The sequence below is a fragment of the Aptenodytes patagonicus genome, chromosome 2, assembly GCF_965638725.1.
Source record: "Aptenodytes patagonicus chromosome 2, bAptPat1.pri.cur, whole genome shotgun sequence".
Lineage (NCBI taxonomy): Eukaryota > Metazoa > Chordata > Aves > Sphenisciformes > Spheniscidae > Aptenodytes > Aptenodytes patagonicus.
This window is the reverse complement of record NC_134950.1, coordinates 150611458-150634677: the sequence shown is the minus strand read 5'-3', so window position 1 is coordinate 150634677 and position 23220 is coordinate 150611458. Positions and strand designations below refer to the sequence as shown.

Here is a 23220-nt window from a genome sequence, read left to right as displayed (position 1 = left end):
GTCTTAACATGGTGTGCCTCTCAAAATTTCCAACATTCAGGTGATGATAAGGAGGATCAGAGAGTGGCACAAATTTCAGCAGGCAATCTTCAACCTGATGATGGTTCCACAATTTTATGGGACAGAAAGTTTGGAAAAATATAGCTACATGTTCTGTAAAGTACTCCTGCAATATCATGTAAACAGAGAAGTGAAAAGATGTTAAAAAAAGCTGTTATTTTACAGTAAAAGAGATTGAACATGAGTAAGACTTGATATTTGTAACTCTGACACAACATATGAATAGGCAGTAGGAAATAAGGACTCCCACAGGGAATTCTTGCTGTTGGAAGAGCCTAAGAATAAAAGTGGGCTAAAAGAAATAAGTTTTATTGCCAATTCAACTAGAAAGAAAGGAAAAAATCCTAGTTAAAGTGAGACTTGGCAGAGTTCTGATTAAAGAATAATAGGAAGATATTTTCTATAATCTTAATGTCAGTTACAACAACAAAGAAAAGATGCTGAAAAGCACATAAAGAATAAAAAAGAAGCTTTTGCTAAAGGCTCTGCTTTGAATAACTAGAAGGAAAATGAAAGTGTAAGAGGAGGGCCCTAGAGTCAAATTTACGAGATTATGGTATCAGAATTTCCATCAGATTCAGCAGAAAATAGTAACAATCAAACACGTTCTCTGGGAAGGAGCCACACTGAAATTAGTCTCTGGTACTAGATTATGTTCTCCACTGCCTTTGACTTTGTGCATTTATACCTGCACAAAGTGGGTATAAAGAGCTAACAGCAACAGAAGTTAGCAGAGAATTCTGATCTGTTGGCAATGCTACCTGTTTTGCACACAAGAAATGACTCAGGGTTCGAGGCAAAGAGCTCTGAAGCACTACTGGGTGTACTTCACATTCTTGTTGATGATCCCGACTAGCATAATTAACCCCCCTTTCTCACCTTTACATGATTGTCTGAACTATTTTCTATCTTTGAGGATTCAAAATGATCTCTTCAATGTTAGGGTGGATGCTCCCATGATTTTACACTTTTTTCCCAATATTACATGTTACATTCCCTTATGGTTAAACAAATAAAAGTGAGTGGCCAGCTGTATTTTGAAAACTGCTTTATAATGCTTTACACTGACAACCTCAGAAGTACAGTTAGCCTCACATACCCATTGCTTTGTCTCTTGTTTTTAAAAGAAAAATATGAAGGTCACCTTTGGAGAAAATATTTCCTTTTCCACTTTAGAGATGAGGAAATAGAGCATAGGAGACATGAAATGATTCAGCTGAGATAACACAGAATTCCGTAACAAAACCTAGAGTTAAGCCCAGATTTTCTGAAAACCAGATGAGCATACACTAATTCATAGCTCCTATGCTTCCCATAGTACTCCCAGACATACGAATTGTAGAACTGGGAATGCTATTGAAAAACATCATCTCAAGTGACATGCAGCAAGGCACAGATCTCATTCACACATTGGCCGAGCTCCCTTTTTTATTCATACACTTTTACTAGGATTTTTCTCATTTATAAAAAAAAACAGTGATAACATTAACAACTAGTAGAGTCCTTAGGACAGAATGAAAGTGGCCTGGTGCCTACAGATAGTATGAAATAGGGCCATTTACGTTTCTGTTATCACACATGAACCCCCAGCAATGGTGCAATACATAACACGGCTGTTTCAGTACTAGTGGGCATTAGCATCTGAGCTGCTAGAAAGAGAAGTGCAGAGATGTTTTGGTTAGGCTAAGTTACTGCTCTTGTTATATCTCATTCACAAATCTAAAAAGCAAGAAATCAAAGGAAGCAGGAGCTACGACAGGAGAAGGCATAACGTGTTAAACTGACTCTACATAAGCCAATGTTTATATGCTTATAAAGGTATGCCAACAAAACAGGAGAGCATTCTGCACAAAGGACATAAGCAGTTTTGAAATTGCATATTCATACTACGGCATTTGTGGAAAGTATGGATGAATTTGGGTTAAGAAAAACACCTGCTGTAAAGGCTCAGTGAATTCTTCAGCTAGAGAGCAAAAGAAAGGAAGGACATGAATCATCCTCTGACTGGTTATGTTCAAAGGAACTTAAAGTTCAGAAAGTTATTTGTTTCCCAAATCAGTATTATACTTGCATCTCATTTTTTCTCTAAAAGTGAGTCAAATTCTGAAGTCAACATTCAGCAAGAACAGTAGAGAAATTACCAAAGAATTACAGAACAGTTGGGGCTCATCAATTTCTTCATTAATTATACATATTGTTGTGATATCTGGTGGGAAGCAAGTGGTTTCATTAACATTATATGATAATGCAGATATTGGAAGAGTTAACAGACCTGAATAGAGGGGGAACAAAAGATATAATGGTGCACAAAAAAGCCTTGATATTTAGGAAGAATACTGAGAAAACTTCGTTTATTTCCCTGAAATTGAGAATATCTCCTACAGGGAAATGTTACAGAGTCCCCACTGTTTAGGTGACTGGAAAAACTGATAAAATATATATGCTATAGAGAATCGGTAGACTATGTTGAGAAATTAAACAGTTTGCCTTATCAGGTCTTAATCTCAGATTATCCAAATTTTATGAAGAGACATGCAGGTTTCAGATTTGTCTACATAAAAATTTCTGGCAACATTTCATAGGAGTATGTGTATAGCAATATGTAAAATTTAAAATATTATGCTAACATAAGGAGACTTTTCATTTATGACCCTTCATTAAAGAGTAATATCTAGAAGGATATGAGACAAATATGATTTCAGTGATGCTCAAATTATATTGAGGAGTACAACCATAAGAGTTTAGCACTTCTGGAAAGCAGTTAAGACGATTGTGATCATTCTGGCTGTTTCTATACTAGTAAAATAAACATGCCCAGAAATGTTCCTTGGCACTGAAGACTGCTGGCACAGAATGGCCTATGCCTGAACAAGCAAACTCTCTCAACCTTGAAAAGAAGGAGGCTGTACATAAACTGCCAACTGGGAATAATCCCTGGAACAGTCCAACTCCTGCACCATGCTTGGGAACTGTTCTGGACAGTGCTCCTGGACACGGACTGAAATCATGTCAGGGAACATCGTAACTATTTAATGGCACAGAGAATCGTTTTCCAATGCCCAGGGAGCTTCCCAGGCTCTGTTTAATTTGCAAGTAATTCTATGTCAAAAAATATTTGGTATGGGAAGATGAACTACAGCTGTACAAGTGACTGTTTTGTATGACCGCTGAACTGACCATTAAACAAATCTGACTGGGACTGCCATTCTGCATTATATTTCAGCGAAACAGAAAAAGTAAAGAAAAAGAAAATTTGATATAGTGCAAAAACTTTCCATTAAAAAATCTTGATTGATTCCATTAAAAAATACTTGATTTATTTAATTCCTTGTTTATTTATTTCCCTTGTAATGAGAGCAGAGGAAATGATGAGTGAGTCACAAAATTGGTGGAAGACAGATTTCTCCATATAATGCAGTGGGTTGGATGCTTATATGAAGGGAAGAAAACTAATGCTTCCACAAAAGTACATTAACATTCATCCTATAAAGTATCCTAGAGTCAGGTCCGATAACCTGGGCTGCCTGTCTCCACAGACATGTCCTGAATTTCTGTCCTGAACTTGGAGGTCTTCTGAAATGCTTTGTTCTCAGTTTCTGTTCTTTCACTTTTTATAAACACTTGGAATAAGGAAAGAAAGGGGCAGTTGAGAAAATGATTATTTAGCCCAACAATTTAGGATACAATGGGGAGGTGGTATCTGGGTTCTGTAATATAGTCTCATGAACATTCAAATATTTGATAAAAGATACACAGCAACTCATTTCTCAGAACATACCATTTTCTGACGGTCAAGAAAGGAGTCAGGAACTACAAATTAAATTCATCTCAGACATGAAAGGGAAGAAATCTGATACCTTGCTCCTCACTAAATTAATGTTCTGCCAGGAAAGCCTATTGGACAAAATGCACCTACTGCACAATCATTATTTTTGCTAATTTTCTAATACACCATTGTTTGAAAAGAAAAAAATTCCCAAGTTGTCCAGCTGTTGTAAACAGTAAAGTTGATTTATTTCAGTCCATTGGAAAAGAAGGTAAGACAAACTGCAAAATAGCAGTAGCAATGCTCTATGTACAGCAATGCATAAAAACATTACAAAATGAGGAACTACGGATAACCAAACTAACCTGTTTCAGTACTATCCTACCTTTTATGATTAAGAATTCAGTTAGGACTACAAAACCTAATTTATTTCATTAGGACTACCTTGCTTATATATTTGGCTCATAAAGTGGGAGAACTCCTGTTGTAGGGCCTAACTGCTCTCTTTAGAAACTAAGCACCTACTTATATTTTCTTTCTTTTTTTTTCCCTTGGCTTCCATATTAGAACTTTGAAGGGTTTTTGTCTCCAAAGTTGAAACTCCTTATATCCTGCCATACTTTGATTTCAGGAGTCGTGACCAAGAACTATTTAAAAATTCACTATTTTCATTAGGGGAAGAGACCAGTTAACTTACTTCTAACTCTTCTAGTAGCACAGGAATAGTAGTTAGCATAAAATAATATAAAAACCTATATATGATAGTCAACAGAGAGAGGAGTGGATAAAAATATCAGTAGTTTAGCAACTAAAGGTAACTCTTCCAGACAATTTAGTGTTAGTTAGGTTAAGGAAAAGTTAGCAAATTTCAGAGGTGTGAAAAAGAGATGAGTTGGGACTTTACACATGCAAGAAGTGGAAGAAACAGCCTGAGTGCCAAGAAAACAATCTAAGCAGAGTAAAAATTATGCTGTAAACAAGAAGATATGTTGATATCTGATTATTTTAGGTTAAGATATATTATAGTGAGAAAACCAAAGAAGAATTTGGGACCCTGACTGCATTCTTCTGTCTTTGAACCTGTGCTCCTACAGAGGAGGTTCCTGTCTGCAGATGTCAAAACCTTCTTGAAGCTCTGTCTCTGAATTCAGGTAAAGTAGGTAAAATTTCTGTCTTACCTGGTAACTTCCCTTTCAGTGCTTTTGAAGTAATCTTTACTCTTGCATTTAAGTAAATATCTTATTTTTTATTTTTGTTCTGATTTCTGTTCTGTATTCACCTAATCATCATCCACCTATATTTCACATTACCGTACCATGCAAATTAACATCCTAACTGTTTTACATTCTGTTTATTTACCCAGTGTAATGCATGAGCATGTTGTTAAGTATAAATCTTTTAATTTGTTATCAGGAGACCTGTTTTCTTTAAGATGTGTTCCTTGCACTCTTCTGATTATACAATTAAATTCTAATAGTTACATTAGACCACCATTTGAGACATTTATTTGGGAATCAGCCAGGTTATAATGCCTGGTATAGAAACTCAGTCCTGAGAAAGCCCATCACATGGCATAGAACGATGACCAGAAGTCTAAGTCAACTTCTTAAAATGTCTAGGATACGTACAAATTGCATTCTGAGGCATCTGTCTGTGGAGCCCTTTCACAGGCAAGTGTCACCTTTCACCAGTGAAATAGGAACATGTTTCAATCCAAACTTTCTGGTAGTAGCTATCAATGAACAGATAAAAATGAAACCAAACAGAAAAGAATCTGGGGCTGCTGTGTGACTGAACGTGGTGCAGTTCTGCCAGCAAATGACTGTTTAATCCCAGAGTGAATGCCTGTTTAATAGAGCAGGGCAATACCCACTGTTATGGTTATAGCACTCAGGATAAACAAACAATGCAGAATTCAGAAGTCAGAACTCAACTCTGCTGGGATTTGAAAGATTTATGGCTGGCACAGAAGTTGTAGTTCTAGATATAAATGGTTCACTGAAGACTGAGTGGGGTTTTGTCTTATTGTTCTAATACAATAAATGAATAAAAACTTGCTAGTATGTAAAGGAATTGCAAAAGAGCTTTCTACAGAAAAGAGCTGTGCTACCTACCTATTTATCTAGTGTTTTATCACTATGGTATCTTAGGTGCATCTGCGAAACTAAACATGGAAATTAAACACAGATTTTGTGATCTTCCTTCCAAATTAATCAGCAAAAGTAAATATTCTCAAAGGTATAAATAACAGATGGATGGCTACTTTTCCTCCTCTCAATGGGATTTAAGTGCTTAACTATCCTCTGTATCTTCGATAACTACTTCCTGCAATTATAATAAAACACCTTAGGAATGTGATATATTTGATAGACCTACAGGAGACAGACTTTGCATTAAGGTCTTAAAACAGTCCAGGCAGTGGTCCTTTTTGTATTGACTGATATCTAGGTCTTGGCTAAGCTGTGTTGCAAAATTGGATACAATAGAAACCTGCAGAGTGGATAATGAACAGAGTTTCTAAGCTTCAGAAGACACAGCAACAGCTCTGGCAAGGGAACCAATAGCTAGTGAAACCAATCGCACATTTTGAAAGGCAAATGATATGGTAAGAAATACAAACATACAATATGAGTAGTGCGAGTGATGTGGCTTAAATAAGTGGCTGTGTTTATGTCTAGATTAAGAAACTTCAAAATGCTTCCCAGTCTTCAGGTCCAGGATTTCATAGAAAATATTTCAACAGAAAAATTAGGATTTCAGAGTAATGAGAATTGTAGCAATCTTCTGCCCATTTTCTAGAAATAATTTAAAGTTTTGTAACCCAGCCTTGCATTTCTTAAAAATCTGCATCAGTTATGAGCATAACTGTTGTCCTCATGTTGTTCTGAGTTATTCAGGAAAACAAAGCAAGGCACCATATGTAAAAGTATGTGACTAATGTTGCAACTGTAAGAAAACTGGCTAGTTTCTGTATGAAAGCAGGATTCAAATTCAGTTGGGTAGATATCAAATCTATTAATGATAGGATAGGGATAGTTTTAGTCTCTAGCTTGGGGCTGCCGAGAACGTCAGTGAACAGAAAGGAGGGCACTGCAGAAGAGTGTGTGGAGAAAGGAAACTTGAGGAATGAAGCTCATAAGACAAAGTTGTGCAGTGGTGCAGGAAAAAGCTCTGCCCTGAAAAACTATGCCACATAGCTCTCAGGAGGTATGTGTCCATTTTAAGATATCAGCTTTGAACCAAGCAAGGGGATGATTCTACTCTAGCAGGTCCCACACACTATCTAGTGAATTGGCTGGTCTCGCTCTGACATGTCCTAGGGCTCTGAGAGCTACTGTACCTTCACTAGAGTTCTGTTCAGAGACTGAACTTTTTAGGTTTATTTGTATTAATCATAGGAATTGTACCAGACAATCTGTGCTCAAGGGGAATTACAGAAATTCCACCATAATTCCTCGGAATCCAGCTACTAACAAATTCCACAAACTTATCAAAAAATGTAGAAAGGCTATTTATCCGCTATTTATCCATGTATCAATCTCAGTGAAAAGTTAGTTCATCTGGCTGCAGGCTAACTTCCAATAAATGCATGATAATTGCTCAGGACCGTCTATGTTCCATAACAGTACTTTTAAATGTACCGTTATGTACATTTTACTTACATGTACATCTTTACCGTTATGTATTTTTAAATGTACCTTCAGGCTCACTGAAGCTTATGCTGTCTTCTAAACGGAACTGCCATCCCACTTGAAAAGATCTATTACTATGATCTTGTGAGGCTTCTTTCATCAAACAATACCATCACTGGGCTCACTGTGGTTTGAGAAAATGCTTTGTTCATTAAGCACTTCTGTGCCACTTTCTTTTCTTGCTTTACTCCCATCAGGCTTGCCATGCATACAAAATTCTCAATTATTGAATGCTAATTTCCTAACAGTTTCTTGCAGTTCATGTGTTCGAATTAGCTTGTCAAATTAAGAGCGAGCAGCTTGGAAAGGATTTGAAGAAGTTGGGTGTGGAGCAATTTTCTGCTCAATAAAGTATAGATCTAGTTATAGTATCATTCTTATCAGTAATATATCAGGGCTGACAAATTTACACACTCATTCTTGATACATTTGTTGCACTTGATTAAAAATCCAATTGCTGTCTGAACACAATTTTTAAAACAGAAGAAAAATATGTTGCATTTTAATCAGAGCAAACTATGACAAAGGGCCAGAATTTCTACTTCTCAGATTTTCAATATGATTGCTCCATAACTGGAGAGAAACAGAATACAAGTTAGAAAAATAGAACTGATATTACTTTTCATTTATCACAGGGTAAATTTGATCTAATTCAACAATCTGCTTGTTAAGACCCAGGTGTTAGGACTCTGCCATGTTTTCATATAAAACCACTCCAGCATAAAGAACTGCTGTAGTGGAATACAAATTCTAGAGACAGGCAGAATCTAAGCACATTTCTTTCACTTTGCCTGAAGCAGCACTATGATCAGCAAATTCATGAAGTTATACACATTGGTAGATTGGAATATATTTTACAGAATACACTATATTTTAAACCTCTATCCCTTCTAAAGCATTTTAAATGAGATTTTACTTGTCATTTGTATATGAATCTATTACACTGATTGGATTATATATGCTCCCTCTGGTGGTTTACTTAATCCATACAAATGCCTCATTTTTTTATTTTTTTCAATGGCTAAGATACTGTGGCCAATTTTGTAATAACAGCACACTACTGTCAGCTAAATGGTGTTGGGATATAAACAGCCCGAGTATAAATCAGCAAGTCTACTTCCCATCTTTTAATTTGGAATTGAAATATGTAATATCCCTAAAGCAAACAAACAAGAAAAATTAAAATAGTTAAAACCAGGAAGTATGTAAAAGTGAGCATTTGAATAAAAATTGAACTCTACAAATGGTTGCTTATGAAAGTAGGGACAGGAGTAAAAGTATTTTCAGGCTAACAAGGTAAAACTCCCTTCCTTGCACTGTACTAAGTGTTTTACCACCTTGCACTGCAATGCCCAGGCTTGTTACCTCACCCATCAAACCAACACTATCTTCAGTTCTGTGCCTTCATTGTAATTTCTTTGCATAAGAAGAACTTCCAGAGCTTTTGAGGAGTGTATCTATAACACCAGAGTTAAAAACTTCTAGATTTCAAGATTTTTATTTTTTATTTTTTTAAGAACTTCATAGTTTTGGTAAAATAACCTGAAGGTCTTAGACCAAAGCATGTCGCAACAGGAGATATTCACTACATGTTCACTGCACAATTAAGCTAATGTATCTGCAGTCTCAGCTGATGAGTATTTTTGGTCCTGAACTCATCCATTACCTTTCCCTACTCCGTAATGGAATCTACAAACTTTGTTATGGTGTCAGCTATCAAAAAAACCAATGAGGGAAATGTAGATACCAAACACTAATCTATGTGTAGAGAAAGACCCTGTGTTTCTCATTTGGATTTAATTATTTTCTTTTGTAAATCAGGGGGTTTATGTAGTCAGATTGTATGATATTTATTTTTGTGGGTTTTTTTGTAATTCTGTATGGATGGTGTTTTGCTCAGCCGATAAATATTTTAAATCACGTAAGACTGTTACTTATACTACAATATTTGATTCAACACAGTTTTTATGGAAATAGGTCTTGTCAGGTGGGACATACAGAACAACAAACAAACAAAACACCTAACCCTTTTCCTCTTCCTGATATTAAAAATTTCCAGACATAAACTCAGATTTGAAAGTTAACTAAACATGTTTCCAATTTCTTTCTAAGAGAAGAACAGACAAACAAGACATTTCAAGCTTGCCCAGAAGTTCAGAAGACAAACAATACACAACCATTTTTTATCTCAATTACCATAAGGGCACCGTGGAAAACCGGCACTTCATATTTCAACTGTAAAATGTTTTCTTAAGAACTGCAAGTTCCTAAAGATTTTCCCTTCCCCGCTTTCCAGCTAATCAGCATGGAATGCAAAACAATTTGTTTCTTTATTACCTGTTTAGATGGGAACAGTGATTATTATAATAAAAGATTAGAAGTATCAAGACTTAAATCACATTATTGTTACTATTCCCAGACACATTTCTGATTTTTCACTTTGCTCAGAACACATTCCATGAAAAACAGCCATAACCTTTTGGTTTACACAGCTAGTTCTGTTGCTGACATATGGGATTAAGCATTGAAATGAAATGTATCACAAATGGGATTCTTTCATCTTTTTAGCTCAGGATTGTTTTAAGAGTACAAGAAGCTTTGGGAGCTGTGTGCACACACATGGGCAGAATAACTCTGCCTAGGGTGCATGGAGTGTCCTGGCTCATCACTACACACAGAAAGTCCAACACGGGAATTTGTGCAGCCTGTTTCAGGGCACTTTTCAAACTGGGGGTTTGCATTCCATGGGTCAATACCATAAACTGGTATGACTTCAAACCAGATTATTCAATGCATAGTCTGGAAAACAGAGACTCTTTAAGGATAAAAGTGCATTTAAGCACTTAACATGAGCAAGATCTTTTTGTGAACTGGGACTCCCAAAGCTGAATCTCTCTTACCTTGCGGACCTGGGAAAGCCCCCAGCAGAGCTGCCTGAACAGCAGTGACGGGAGCTGACCCTGAGTCTCCAGGCAGCCGCTGCCTGAGGGTAGCGGAGCTGCTCTGAGCTGGAGCCATGCAAGGGGGTATGAGTTTCAGTGCTCAGGCTTAAGCACCTGGACATCTAATGGGCCACCCTTCAGGGGTGAATTTGGTTCAGAGGACCCATGTTCACTTACCTCCTGTGCCTCAGGGGATTCTCTGATCATTGTGAGACTGTTGTTGTGTAAAGGGCAGTGTCATGCATAATGAGTAGAAGAGCTTCATGGCACTCAGGGACTTCGCTGCTGAGCCCTGCATAGACTCAGGCAGCAGTAGATATTTCCTCAGACAAAGTGTTTGAGCCGTAGAGACCTTTTTGGTCTTAGATACTTAAGTCCAGAGTTTGGTGAAAAGGTACTTTTAGTACTGCTCTTCTATTCTGCATAACTTCCCTTGAAAACCTGAGTCAGCCAGCAAAACACCCTTGTGGGTCTAGCCATTAGCCTTTTGGGTGCTCTTGGCATAAGGCAGCCAGTTTTGAGGATTTAAAATTTGAATATACGTACTAACAGTGACAGCTGAATAAAACCATCATCTAAACTGTTCACAGCTCTTGCCCTTAGTCCTTCAGTACTCCAGTTCCCTATCTCCAGTGTTGCGATGATAGTACCACGCTAAACCTGAGGGATGTTGCAAGGATTGGGAAATGCTTTTATCCTGTGTTAATGAAGTGAAGCATGAGACAATCAAAACCTGAGTCACCAGCATGCACAGATTGCAAGTGTGTGCTCTTTGTCTGCTTATTTCTGAACTCACTGAAATATCACTTGACTGCCAAAATCTGAGACTTTCCTGAAGTTCATCAAAACAAAACCATCAATATCTACAGAATCTGAACATAAATCTTCTCAAAACTTTGTATAAAGGTGGCTTTTAAAAATTCCTTGATCATTTAAGCATCATATTTCCATTCTATTTCAGTGCCAACTCTCTTAAACTTAATAAACACAATTTATTTCTTGGGCAATTAACTTCAAATATTTCCAAGGGAACTCACTATTTCAGTAATGTGAGCAAGTTGTACAAACTGAACCTATAATGTAACAGCAAAGTTGCCTTAAAGCTTCCAAAAACTTTCCTAGAAAATGACATCTCTAACATGCAGGCTATACCAAGTGCCTAGAGTATATAAACATTTTCAGAAGCATGAGAAGATGATATAAACAGATCTAACATTAATGAATTCTCCCAGGTTTTATATGCTGGGAAGTCAGAGATAATGAAAAGCAAATAATCCAAGTTTCAGCCACAGGTGACTAGCATGAGGCAGATGCTAAGTGCTTCTGGCATTTTATAGACATAGATCCTTGTGTAGGAGAAAGCTATGATACCATCTTAGCTTATGTATTTATAGTTAGTCTCTTTTACTTATGCAACAGTTTTACTTATGGAACAGTTATGGAACATACATAGTTAAAAAAAAAATTAGCTCCTAGGGGAATCCTCCATCTGCTGAAGTCAGAAGAAAATGATGTGCCTTTGCTTTAGTCATGATGAAACTGTATGACATACATCATATTGGCTTTCAGACAGGATAGTTTGATGATCCCTTCTGAAAAGGGAAACTGTGATTTAAGCTTGTAGAGAGTGACAGGAATAGAGGATTTTGCTCTGAATCACCCACAAGAAGAACCTGCCTCTCTGAAGATTGCAGAGTTTGCACAGCAGCTGGGCTGAAGTTACAGGTAGGAAACAACCCACTGTTGTAGAATACAGTTTTTTTCATTCCAACACAGATTGCCCACATGGGGGAGTACAGTTATTCTGCAATGGCTCTGCTCGTCAATTTTCCTTGTGCAGTTACAAGTTTTATATAAACCTTCTGTTTTTCCAACACTGTACTTTGTTGTATGAATGATTCAATATATGGTTTAAATTTTATGCAAGGAAAAAAAAAACATACAAGATGCTGTTCTTGGTAGTAATGTTGCTCTGGCTAAATGGGGTCATAACTTGTTGAGAAAAAAGGGTTGCAGAATTGGTATAGAGTTTTGCTTCCCGCTGGATGTATGTTTGCTTGTTACCCACATGGAAGTCTGTCTGCTCTGGGAGATCCCACTTTAGAGTACCGGAGTGCTACTGTGGCTCCACAGGAGGAACATCACTGTTACAGCCATATCTGACCCTCATTGCTCCCTACCGGTCTCCTCACCAGCAAACAGGCATTCTCCTTCTGCAGAAATCGGAGTACTAGATCAGTCAGTAGATTATCACTGCACTGGAAACCTGTCACTATCAAGTTCAAAGCCTTCTTCAGGCTTTTGCACCAAGGGCTAATTGCCTTCCCTGCCCTGGGCTTTGCTTACAGCCAAGAGAGACAGCTTTTGGTTTCTCATCTCCTGGACCAGCGTGTCCAGTCAACTTTGCAACCCAGAAGCACTACTCATGTATTACTCCTAAGCATCTGCTTCTGCTTACTTCAAAAACCCCTATGAGCACTGATTTGAAAGTGGACTGTAAATATTAATTCTCTTTGTACTCTAGGCACTTCTGAAATGTCTAAGTTAATACTTCATGTAATGGTTTGCCCTTGTTTTTCCAAGCAGATTTTATTCTGCTGCAGCAGAGCAATGTAATCACAACAGGAGATAAAAGTCTAGGTTGATTTACAAGGCTGGTGACTGAAGAGCAGTGACACACACAAAAAGCTAGAGCACTGTGATGAAAGAACTCACAACTTTCCATCCTTTATGGTTTTAACTAGGACAGTTAGGTTTTCTTGTTGAGCAAGTGCTTCTTTATCACATGCAAAAAGAACATTTTAACACAGTGAATTTATTTTTGAGGGGAGCAAAACCACAATGTGGTGCTGAAGTAAATGATTCCGAGTACTCTCCTGCGATCCAGGCATCTCCACTGAGAATGGAATAAGGCTTTTTTTGTATTTCACTAAGATGAGTAAACATGCTGAGGAACAGTAAGGTTCTGGAGAGGCACTGGACTAGAAGGCAGGCAAGAGTATCCAGAACTGGTAGGGAGCAGCAAACTGTCAAAGCTGAGACAGGAATGAGTCCTGGTCACAATGATCCTGCAGTGTAATGTAGCCTAACTAAATAAATGCTCAGTCTTCACATTTTGGAAAGCAAGTTGCCTCTTTTCACAAAATATGTATCCACTTATTATTTCAGATCTTTTCACAAAATATGTATCCACTTATTATTTCAGATCTGTTTCTCTGTAGAACTGCATTAGTTGAAATAAGCTGCTCATTTCAGAAGCTGGAGGAGAGTGGCCAAGAAAGGCAATGGGGCCTGAGGCAGACATCACCACCAAAGCCATGTTTCCGGAGGAAATAACAATTTAAAAAATAAGGTGTAAATTCTAGTATAAAATTAAGATGTTCAGGGGACTGGACCATAGCCTCAGAGGTTTTCAAGACCCAGCTGAACAAAGTAATGAACAAACTGGTCTGATCTCATAGCTGGCCCTGCTTTGAGCAGGAGGTTAGACTAGATGACCTCTAGTGGATCCTTCCATTCTGAACTATTTTATGATTCTATACACAATTCTCCATTTGCTTAAATCTGGCTGAATATCACTCATCTTTATAGATGCAAATTGAATGGTATGAATGTTTTTAAACTACTGAAATTCACATGTAGAGGCATAATCTTAGTTTGCTTTTCTGGATCCATCCTTTCTTTAAGGAATCAACTCCAGTCCCTGTTTTTGCTGCTAGTCAATGCCCAAACACAGCCTGTCACTGAAATGACAGTCTCACTACTGTCAGTAATAGCCTAATTAACAGCAATAAAACTGTGCAGTCTATCTGCTGCAGCTTGTCAAATGCACGTGTGCTGCAGTGTGGAGCCAGCTGTTTTTGGGAAAGAGTGCAGGAATGCCTCACAGTAGGTTCATCTTTGATTGCAGTGTGATCTTCATAGGCAAAATGAAAAGCAAGCTTTTTTCCATACAAACTTTAATTGAATAGAAATAGGTGTGCTGAGACTGTATTTTTCAGCAGTAAATTACACCTTGCCAGTTGTGAAGGGGCAGCCACAAATTCACGTAAATACATGGAAGGGAACACAGTGCAACTACATGCCTGGTGTTGCTTCCTGCTAAAGGTGAAGGATAAAACTTTTTTAGTTCTCCACAGGGAATTTGTGCCTCAGTGAGCGAAACAGATTTTCCAGCAATACTAGAACTGAGGAAACTCAGTTCTTCAGAAACTACAGAGCAAAACAAAAGATCTCAAAGTTTGCTTGTTCTTCATAAGAGGTCTGAACTTTACCATCTCTTCAAATCTTACCTGCTAGAATTGAGTTTATCCAAAGAAATGAGAACACTGGCCACAAAGCAACAGACCTTGCTCAAACAAAAGCCGACAGATTCTCAGAGCTACAACATTTATTAATGGAAGTAGAATCAAGCAATGTTTGAAAGCAAGAAATTGGCTAAAGCAAGCAAGATCTCTTCATGCTTGCTTGCAACAGTTTTCTACAAGTATCTTGAAGATGTTTGGTATGTTTTCTGTGAAATGATTTAATTTAGCTCTAATTCCACTCAAGAGTTTTTGCAAGACAAACTGACAACAGAGTGACTTCTCAAATGACTTACTAAGGGAATAGAAGTTTAAGAAAACATAATAGAAGTGACCCGAAGTTCCTAATTCTGTACCACGTTCATCAGCTATTCATCAGTTCTTCAGCATGGTATCAAATTATTACACTGTTTTAGACAGCTAATAGCGTTTTGGCCTTTTATTATGCATCCATTTTATATACAACATTTCTGAACCTAATCACTAGGGTTGAAAAACACAACAATAATAAATATCCATTACGATACTGCATTTTGTGTCAGAGGACTGGTGTTAAATAAATTCTTGTTATGAAGGTCAATGAAGGTCAGCAACTGAAGAACTTTTTGGAAAAGCTACAGCTGCAGAGTTTCCATTTTGCTGTCTGTACTCCAGCTGCTCCACAGAGTCTAAATCGCTCCTGCTACTGACTTGACTGTCCTCATCAATGTGGCAGTAAGAGGCTGAGGAGACCCCATGTACCCACTAAGTATAATGAGAGGTTAAAAAAGAAAAGACTGAATCTTTGGATGGGTCTGTCTCCCTGCTGTTAAGAGAACAAGTATGTCTTTATAGTTACATTACCACCACACATTTCCATGTGGTTAAATTATTTTTGATGAAGACAGGGATATAGGAGAAAATATGAATTTTATTACGATTTCTACTTCTTGTTCTCCTTCAAAAGGATTTTAAGTAGGGTTAAGGAAATAGGAACAAGGGCTTAAGTCCCAAAACAACTGTTTTGACCGTTCTTGCCTATTTCTTTGCTGAAGAGAAATGGAACAATGATGTGCTGCTAGTGATCGCAACTGAGGTGTATGTGTGAATGCATGTACATAAGATCTAAATATGACAACCCTTTGTGCTGAATAACCTATGGGCAATATTTTTGGATATCCCTTGAGCACAGCTGCATACTCATGCAAAAAAGAAAAATCCTTTTCTTTACCTTTGGAGTTTACTGCACCAGCTGCAGTTGAAACCAATCTGTGCAGTGACACAGGGACCACAGCTGGTAAACTGGAGACAAGCTGGGACGTAGATAAACAAACACAAATTATTACATTAGTCTCACAAATAATTCTCATAAAAAGCACAAAAGAAGGATACATCTTCTGATAATATATACTTGGGGACTTAACAGGTTCACATATGTCCAAAATAAGACACTAAAACCAACCTATTACAATGCATTGCACAACCGTATACACAGACGTACATTTTATCTGTAGGATTCCATTTGTATTCCATTTGTAAATGTATTCCCACTTCCACAACTGTTCATTCAGATTCATTGCTAAATTTTTATCTTTCTGCTTAATATTAAGTATGTCCTTAAATCTCTTTCTTCCCTGGCTCCAGTGTTCCTTGGTGTTGCTAACATTCAGTCATAAGCAGATAATAAGACTGACAGGAAAGTGTGCAAGAACTATAATTGGATTAGAAAAAAGAAAAATAGCTGTTTCTGTTTTTTCCACAGTAGTACAGCTGGCAGTTTAAACCCAGAGATTTCTAAACAATATAGTTTTACCTTGGACAAAAGAGGTAGATGAACTGCAAAATGTGTTTGGGGATATTCCTTTGCAATGTGATGCGCAGTACACAAAAGAATTTCTGTTTGCCTTGCAAGCATGAAAACTGCTCTTTTTTTCTTGAGGAAACACATTTAAAGGAAATATAATCATTCTTCTGAAAAAATGATTTGGCACAGGTTTCATTCAAAACCTACTGGGAGCTATATACCTATAAACTAGCTTGAGATACATGAAGATGCACTGTATAATGCATCATCCATCTGGGAATAAACCTGAGAGCGGATGAATGAATCTGGCCATGATTCCAAGCCCACAGATAAAACAGAATATTTTAAATTGTGTATGTGTTGCTGGGAGGGGAAAGGGGGGTCCTTCCCAGATCTGGCTCCTGCCCATGTTATGTTCTACTTACTTGGAAGAGGTATCATTTCAACAGCTGAGAGATTGGTAATCCTTGACATCTGTAGCTCCACCCTGTGGTACTCATAAATTGTTCTTCTACGGACATCTACCAGGAAAGAAAAATAAAAATATTTTCACACTTTACTATTTTGCAGTCTGTAGATTGTGAAAAATAGTGGATGTAATGATTGTTCACTGTTCCTTAGGTGCACACATGACACTAATTTTCCTCAAGAATATATTTTTAACTTTAGACACCATGAAGGAACATGTAAAAAGCATAGACAGAGAATTTTTCACTTGAGAAACCATCAGAGCTGACAGAATAGGTACCTAGTCCTGGTAAAGGACTGTGAAAACGTTGAGCGTGCTCTCAAGCATCTTAGTCATTCATTTAGGCAGAAATTCTAGAGAGTATACTGTCAGACATTTTAGGGTATATTTCAGACACTTGCTTTCCTAAGACATTTCTCAGCTTACAGACTTGAAAGAAATGCTTTATATGCTCACTTTGTCAGTTCTTGTCAAGATGTGCAAATAGAACTGATTTCATTGCTTAATCAAATTTGTTAGCTACAAGCTAGCTCACATCGAAATGCACTAGAACATTTTTTTCGTATTATAACATTATATTAAAGAAGACAAGACAAGTCTTCCTAAACAGCCAATGTTATGCATAATCTTTACACAAGCTGACTGCACCTAAGTTTCTCAAAGCAGAAATTCAATATACTCAATGCATTGTTCTTATGGGCTTTGAACACACAGACGGCTGTAAGACCCAAGCACAAGATAAGTGCAAAAAAATCACATAATTGTTAGTTTCCAGATCAATATCCTATCATGTATTCTGAATATTCCAGATTTTAAGTGCACGGCTGCAATGCAGACTGGTGAGCTTGTACATTTGCAAGTTAAAAGTACAGCCTCTACTGCCAATCTGACAAAATAATGATGATTTCCTGGTGTGTTGGATTCAAATTTATGTCCTTTTTGAAGGTCTGCTAAACTAATCGAAATCAATGCTAAATACAATCACTGACCCTGTGGAATCATGCCAGAGAGGAATAAAGGGTTACATACAAAAGATTAACAGGTTACTCTGGTCAACAGCTGGTCTGAGTCTACATGCAACAGAAGAAAAGGAATTGCAGACAGCCACAAACTCAATCTGAGGCAGTCTTCTGTGTTGCCAGCCCTGTACAGATTAGGGCACACCTTGTTGCTTGGTATAAAGGCTGTGTTGCTGCAGATTGAAGTGGGCTCACATGGGCTCCCCAGCTGTTAAGCAATCACATAGCACCAAATCCGAAGTTTTTTTCGCAGTCTTTTGTTAGGAGGGATGTTGTAGGCATTTTTCAGACAGAAAATAGAACCTGAGCTAAAATCAATCAAGCAATAAATACTAATTTTTAAGGGAAGAGAGAAAGTGCACTAGGGTGTCCTGTGGCTAAAGTGCCTCTTGGCTCAAGCAGACAAAGCTTTCAAAGAAAAGAGGGATGGCCAACCTCTAAAAGCACAAGTGTGAGAATCCCCCTTACACCACACAGAAAATAGCCATCAAGCTATTGGTGTCAGCTGGAATAAACAGGGGAATCTCTGAGGTGGGATGGGGAGGTAGAAGCAGAGCTGTGCTAGGTGGGATAACTCTTTCCTGCATCAGCCAGGGTTGCTGTGGGAGAAGCAGCTTCTCTGCCCTCTCTCACTGCGTAAGCTCTCAGGCACAGGTAGGTAGTGTCTGGCTTTCAGACAATAATGTTTCTGTTTAGCTCCAAATCAGCACCTTTGCCAAGCAGTTCCTCTTGCCATTTATTTGAAGCTGACTTTGCTATGGCTTCACCCCTCCTGATAGCAGATTTCTCTTTTGGTATGAAATGCGACTATAATTGAGCTAGTTCTATGTTTTACCTACAAAGTCATTCTGACTAGTTAAAAGACAGATATGGGGATGTGCCAAACATTTACCCCAATAAATGCCTTAGCCATGTACTTCAAACCCACTGGACAGAAAGGGTCTTCAAGACAAAGCTAATCTTGTGCTGGGGTGGGGAAAATCTCTTGCCATCAGTGCGAGGTTATGCTCCCAGGACGGTAAGTCCCATAAAAGCACCTGCCAAGTCAGAGTGATCAGGAAATGTGTTTGAAATGAACTCCTGTCAATGCTGAAGGCTGTAATTTGTTTCCACGGAAATCTTTATCCTTCTGTCCAAGAAAATAAGCAAATGAATACATAAATTAAAATGGTGGGTGCTGGCACTTTAATTGAACTCCATTTCATCTCATCAGTAGTGGTACAGACTGGCATGCTATAATCCTGTTTACTCTGAACCTTTCCTAGCAGACTCCTCACAGGGCTTACAAGAAATAAGGAGCTTCTGGCTTTCCAAAAACCCAGCAAGAATCAGTGCTCAGGTCACAGGCACTTTTATCTCACCCAGTGCATGAAATTTCTAAAAAAACCTGATTTTAAGAGCATTAAGTTTGTTATCAAAAAAATTGTTTCTAATCACACATAGTTCAGCATGACTGTTGATTCCATTACATCCCACTTTCTGGTAGACTCGGGTTTGATTTTTCTTCTTCAGGAGGAAGACTGTGCCAACCACAGGTGGTGAATTTGCATACGAGGGATCTATCTACTGTAAGAAACCTAAGCACAGAGAAGTATTTGCATAGTCACCTTCTAACAGCTTTGTATATATTTGCAGGCAGGTGGTTGCAAACATGAGTGTTCACGTTCATCTGCATGGCCAGGTTGTAAAAAAATGCAGGTGTAGATTCTTTTGAAAGTCTGACTTGAAACACGCCATGCTTAGTTCCTCAAAATGTACTTTTTCCTCCCTATTTAGAATTCTAAGCCTGTATCCCCTTAACAAAACAGGCTAGGAAAGCTAAACTCAACAGGATAAGCAGAAAAATGAATATTCTCCCCTGACACTTTTCCCCTCAACCTCTCCACACACACTCCTGCTCCAACCCAAGACACACACTGCCTTTCACTCAGGTGGAACTTGTTCTTCCTTGACTTATGCTGTCTTTTAGCCCTTTTACAAACAAGTACAAGTGCAGAATCACAAAGAGCTTATGAGCCCATGTACTTCAGTATGCACCTTAACTTGACAAGGAGTAGTGAAATAATTTGATGTAGTAACAGGCAAAAACTTAAGCATCATGTGCAGGTATTTTACTGAAAAGAGGCATTACAGAGAAGGGAGAAAAGGAAAAGGACTTTTTGCATGCATATATACTTATGAAGTACCATTCCCAGTTCTGAATTTCAGAAGATATGTATATATTCTTCTCCTAGTCACAAAAATATTTTACTTTTCTGTAGGTCTGAGTATCTCAAACACCCTTTTTAACTGAATGATATAAATGATAATATTTTATTTCAATAACAGTGTCTATTTTTTTACATTTGGTTTAATTTACAGCATGGTCCAAATTGTTCTTCGGTTTGTTTCTGTGGCATGTACATGTGCTATCTTTGAATATGAGGCCAAAGGTACAGTCCCAGCAGAAAAAGCTGAAGAAAACACCAGTATTATTTGAGGTAAGTACATTCCCCAGCGACCTAGAGAGATAATGTGGTGGGTCAGAAGGCCAATTGAAAGAACCCTTTCAAGGGACTAAGCAATGGACTGCTAAATTATAGATGTGCAAGATTCTGGAGTGACAAAACATTTCTATGTAGTTTTATCACAGTAGTTTTAAACTAAATAATGACATATAAATATTCTATGAAACAGAATTTCCAGAGCTAACTAAATGCACTAAATAGGGAGAGTGCTCTGGAGATGGAGTGGTGCCAGAAGAGCACCAATGACTTCCTAACATATCTGAAGGGTCAGTAGCTAGTAATAAACCATTCTAAATAGATGTCCAACAGATGCACAATCTCTCTGGTACTTTTCCATCACATAATCACTTTTCCTTACACAACATTCCTCAGCTAAAACCTGCAACCCAGTGAAATGTGAAAATATTGGAGAAGTCAGTCTGATTGTTTAAATTATATGTTCACACAAATAAAAATCTTTGTCAGTGAAAGATTTCTAGAGAATTGAGATCAGCCATATACCCAGCAAAAACTGCTAAACAAAGCCATATGTATTCATACAGCTGTACTTTCATTTTTAAGTCTAGCTGATAGAGAAAACACAAATGGTAAGAGAGTGCATTTGATTATGCAGAAGTCAATTTGAAGCAAACAATTTATGAAACATATCCAGCTTACACTGCTAGCAATTTGTTTAAAATATAGGCGGTACAGAAGGGTGGGGCACAGCCGCTGTACTATACAGCCACTGGTTTTGCTTGATAGGGACTTTGTTTAGCACCACTGGCTGAATAAAATCTTCATGCAAATATATATTTTGCCAGCCTGGTATGTCTGATTGCCATCACCACAAAAGGCAAGGGAATCAGAATGTCAAAGCAATCTTTGTTCTTTGTTTTTAACAGCTTCATATTGCTAAACTTATCAATATTAACTAATTAATTCTCAAGGCACTGACACTGGGATCAAACATGCCTGTAATCAAACCACTACCACAATTGCTGTCGGTCATGGACTATTGCACACACGTCTGAATCTAGATCAAAACTCAGATTCCCTAATTGTATTAATTTTATTATTTGCATAAAAGTTACTGAAAAATCCTTTAAAACCTGGAAGCTACACCTCAAAGATGTATAATCTGTGAATAAGCAAACCAGTGAAGTAGGCTCTGAAAATACTCGTTTTATGAACAATGTAGAAAAAAAACCTGTTCTGCACCAACGTTCTGTGCCTACCACACAAAATTTACTTTGAAACTCTCCATGTTCTTTCAGATTTACCCCAACTCCTGATGCCAGCTAGGCTGCTTTTAGTACAGGACCTAGGTGTGAAAAACATGCTTTGTCCCCTTAAGCCACCATGCACTGAACTGCCTAATTCCGAGATTGGTCAATGGCCAGTTAAGGTTTTGGCTAAAACGAGAACATTTTAAACTTTGATCACCTCATACCAGTCTCTGAAGTGCTGTTATGCCACCAAAGGCTGGCAGCATGCCCACCTCTTTCCCTCACTGCTCCTGAATTGGATATGTAGTGCCAAGGAACCCAGCTGCCTGGCTAATCCCTTTTGGGCCAGCAGACAAACACCCAGGGCTGGAGGAGCTGGCATTCTGTGGAATTAGTTACACTAGTGGAAAGCAAGAATAAATACTGCGAATTTACAGCGATAACTTTGGGGCCCACTTTGCACAGAAGTAAACGACAACATTACCAGCAAGGTAGCAGCAAATTAGACTTTGCGATTTCCCAGATGGTGCTGCACCTTTACACAATAAATATCACAACATAAACTGCTAGTCTTCTTTTACCCTTCAGGAAGGTAATGCTAAGGTTCTTTCAGGGGCCTCACTGCTGTAAACAAACTGGAGAGAACTCTTCAGCAAACAGTTATAACATGCAGAGTTGTCACTTAATTATATGCTTGAGTTACACTACATACTAAGTGGCACTAATTGCACTGAAACTGGAATATTACCAACACATAGCTCAGCTACAATTTCACTTGTGTACACAGTGTTGTTGAGTAATTTCAGTGTCATTAAATGCTTGGTTGTCAAGGTATGGACTTCCTAAAAGAGCTGTACCTAATACAGTAGAGGCCAAAAGCATGGAGAAGTACATCTCATTGTGGAGAAAAACCTACCCATTATCTGTAAGGGCAAGATTAGTAACTCACTGTGTAGAACCCCTGAATCTGGCACTCTCATTTTACCAATGTATTTCATGCTTTCGTGGAAAACAAAGCACAATCTGGGCAAGCTCACTGGTGGGCTTTTTCATTGCTAAAATAAAATAGTGGGTTGCAGGAAATGCTTTTCCATTTCTTCTTCATGCACAATAAAAAGCTAATTGAAAGACAAAAGGGAAGAGAGCACTGAAACAAAGGAGAGCAATGTAGTAACCCTGAAGGAAAGGAAAGATGTAGGGGAAGAAAGATGGTCGTGAAATTAGAGAGAGATCTTGGGAGTCTGCAGAAGGGAGAGCAAAGGACACCGTAGGCGACTGAAAGAACGACCAAGAACAAAATGCCAAGGATGGCTGAGAAAAAACAAGAAATAAGAGGGAACAGGGAAGAGAAGGTGGTTGTAATGGGACAGGGACAAGGTTCCTGATGCAGTGAAGATGCTGAAGAAAAGGGAAGAGAGAAGATTTGCTGGAGGAACATGTAAAGCTATCCCCCAGCTTTGTCTTTACCAA

At 38.1% G+C, this 23220-nt stretch overlaps 1 protein-coding gene across 1 annotated transcript in view; it reads right to left on the bottom strand.

Annotated features, from left to right (window-relative positions):
• PLXDC2 (plexin domain containing 2) overlaps positions 1 to 23220 on the bottom strand; it is a 288625-nt gene that overhangs the window by 39546 nt on the left and 225859 nt on the right. Inside the window, exons 8-9 of the mRNA XM_076331665.1 lie at positions 16973 to 17068; positions 15975 to 16056 (exon numbers count right to left, since the gene is read on the bottom strand). Coding sequence (XP_076187780.1) covers positions 15975 to 16056; positions 16973 to 17068 — 178 coding nt within the window. The remainder of the gene's footprint in view (positions 1 to 15974; positions 16057 to 16972; positions 17069 to 23220) is intronic.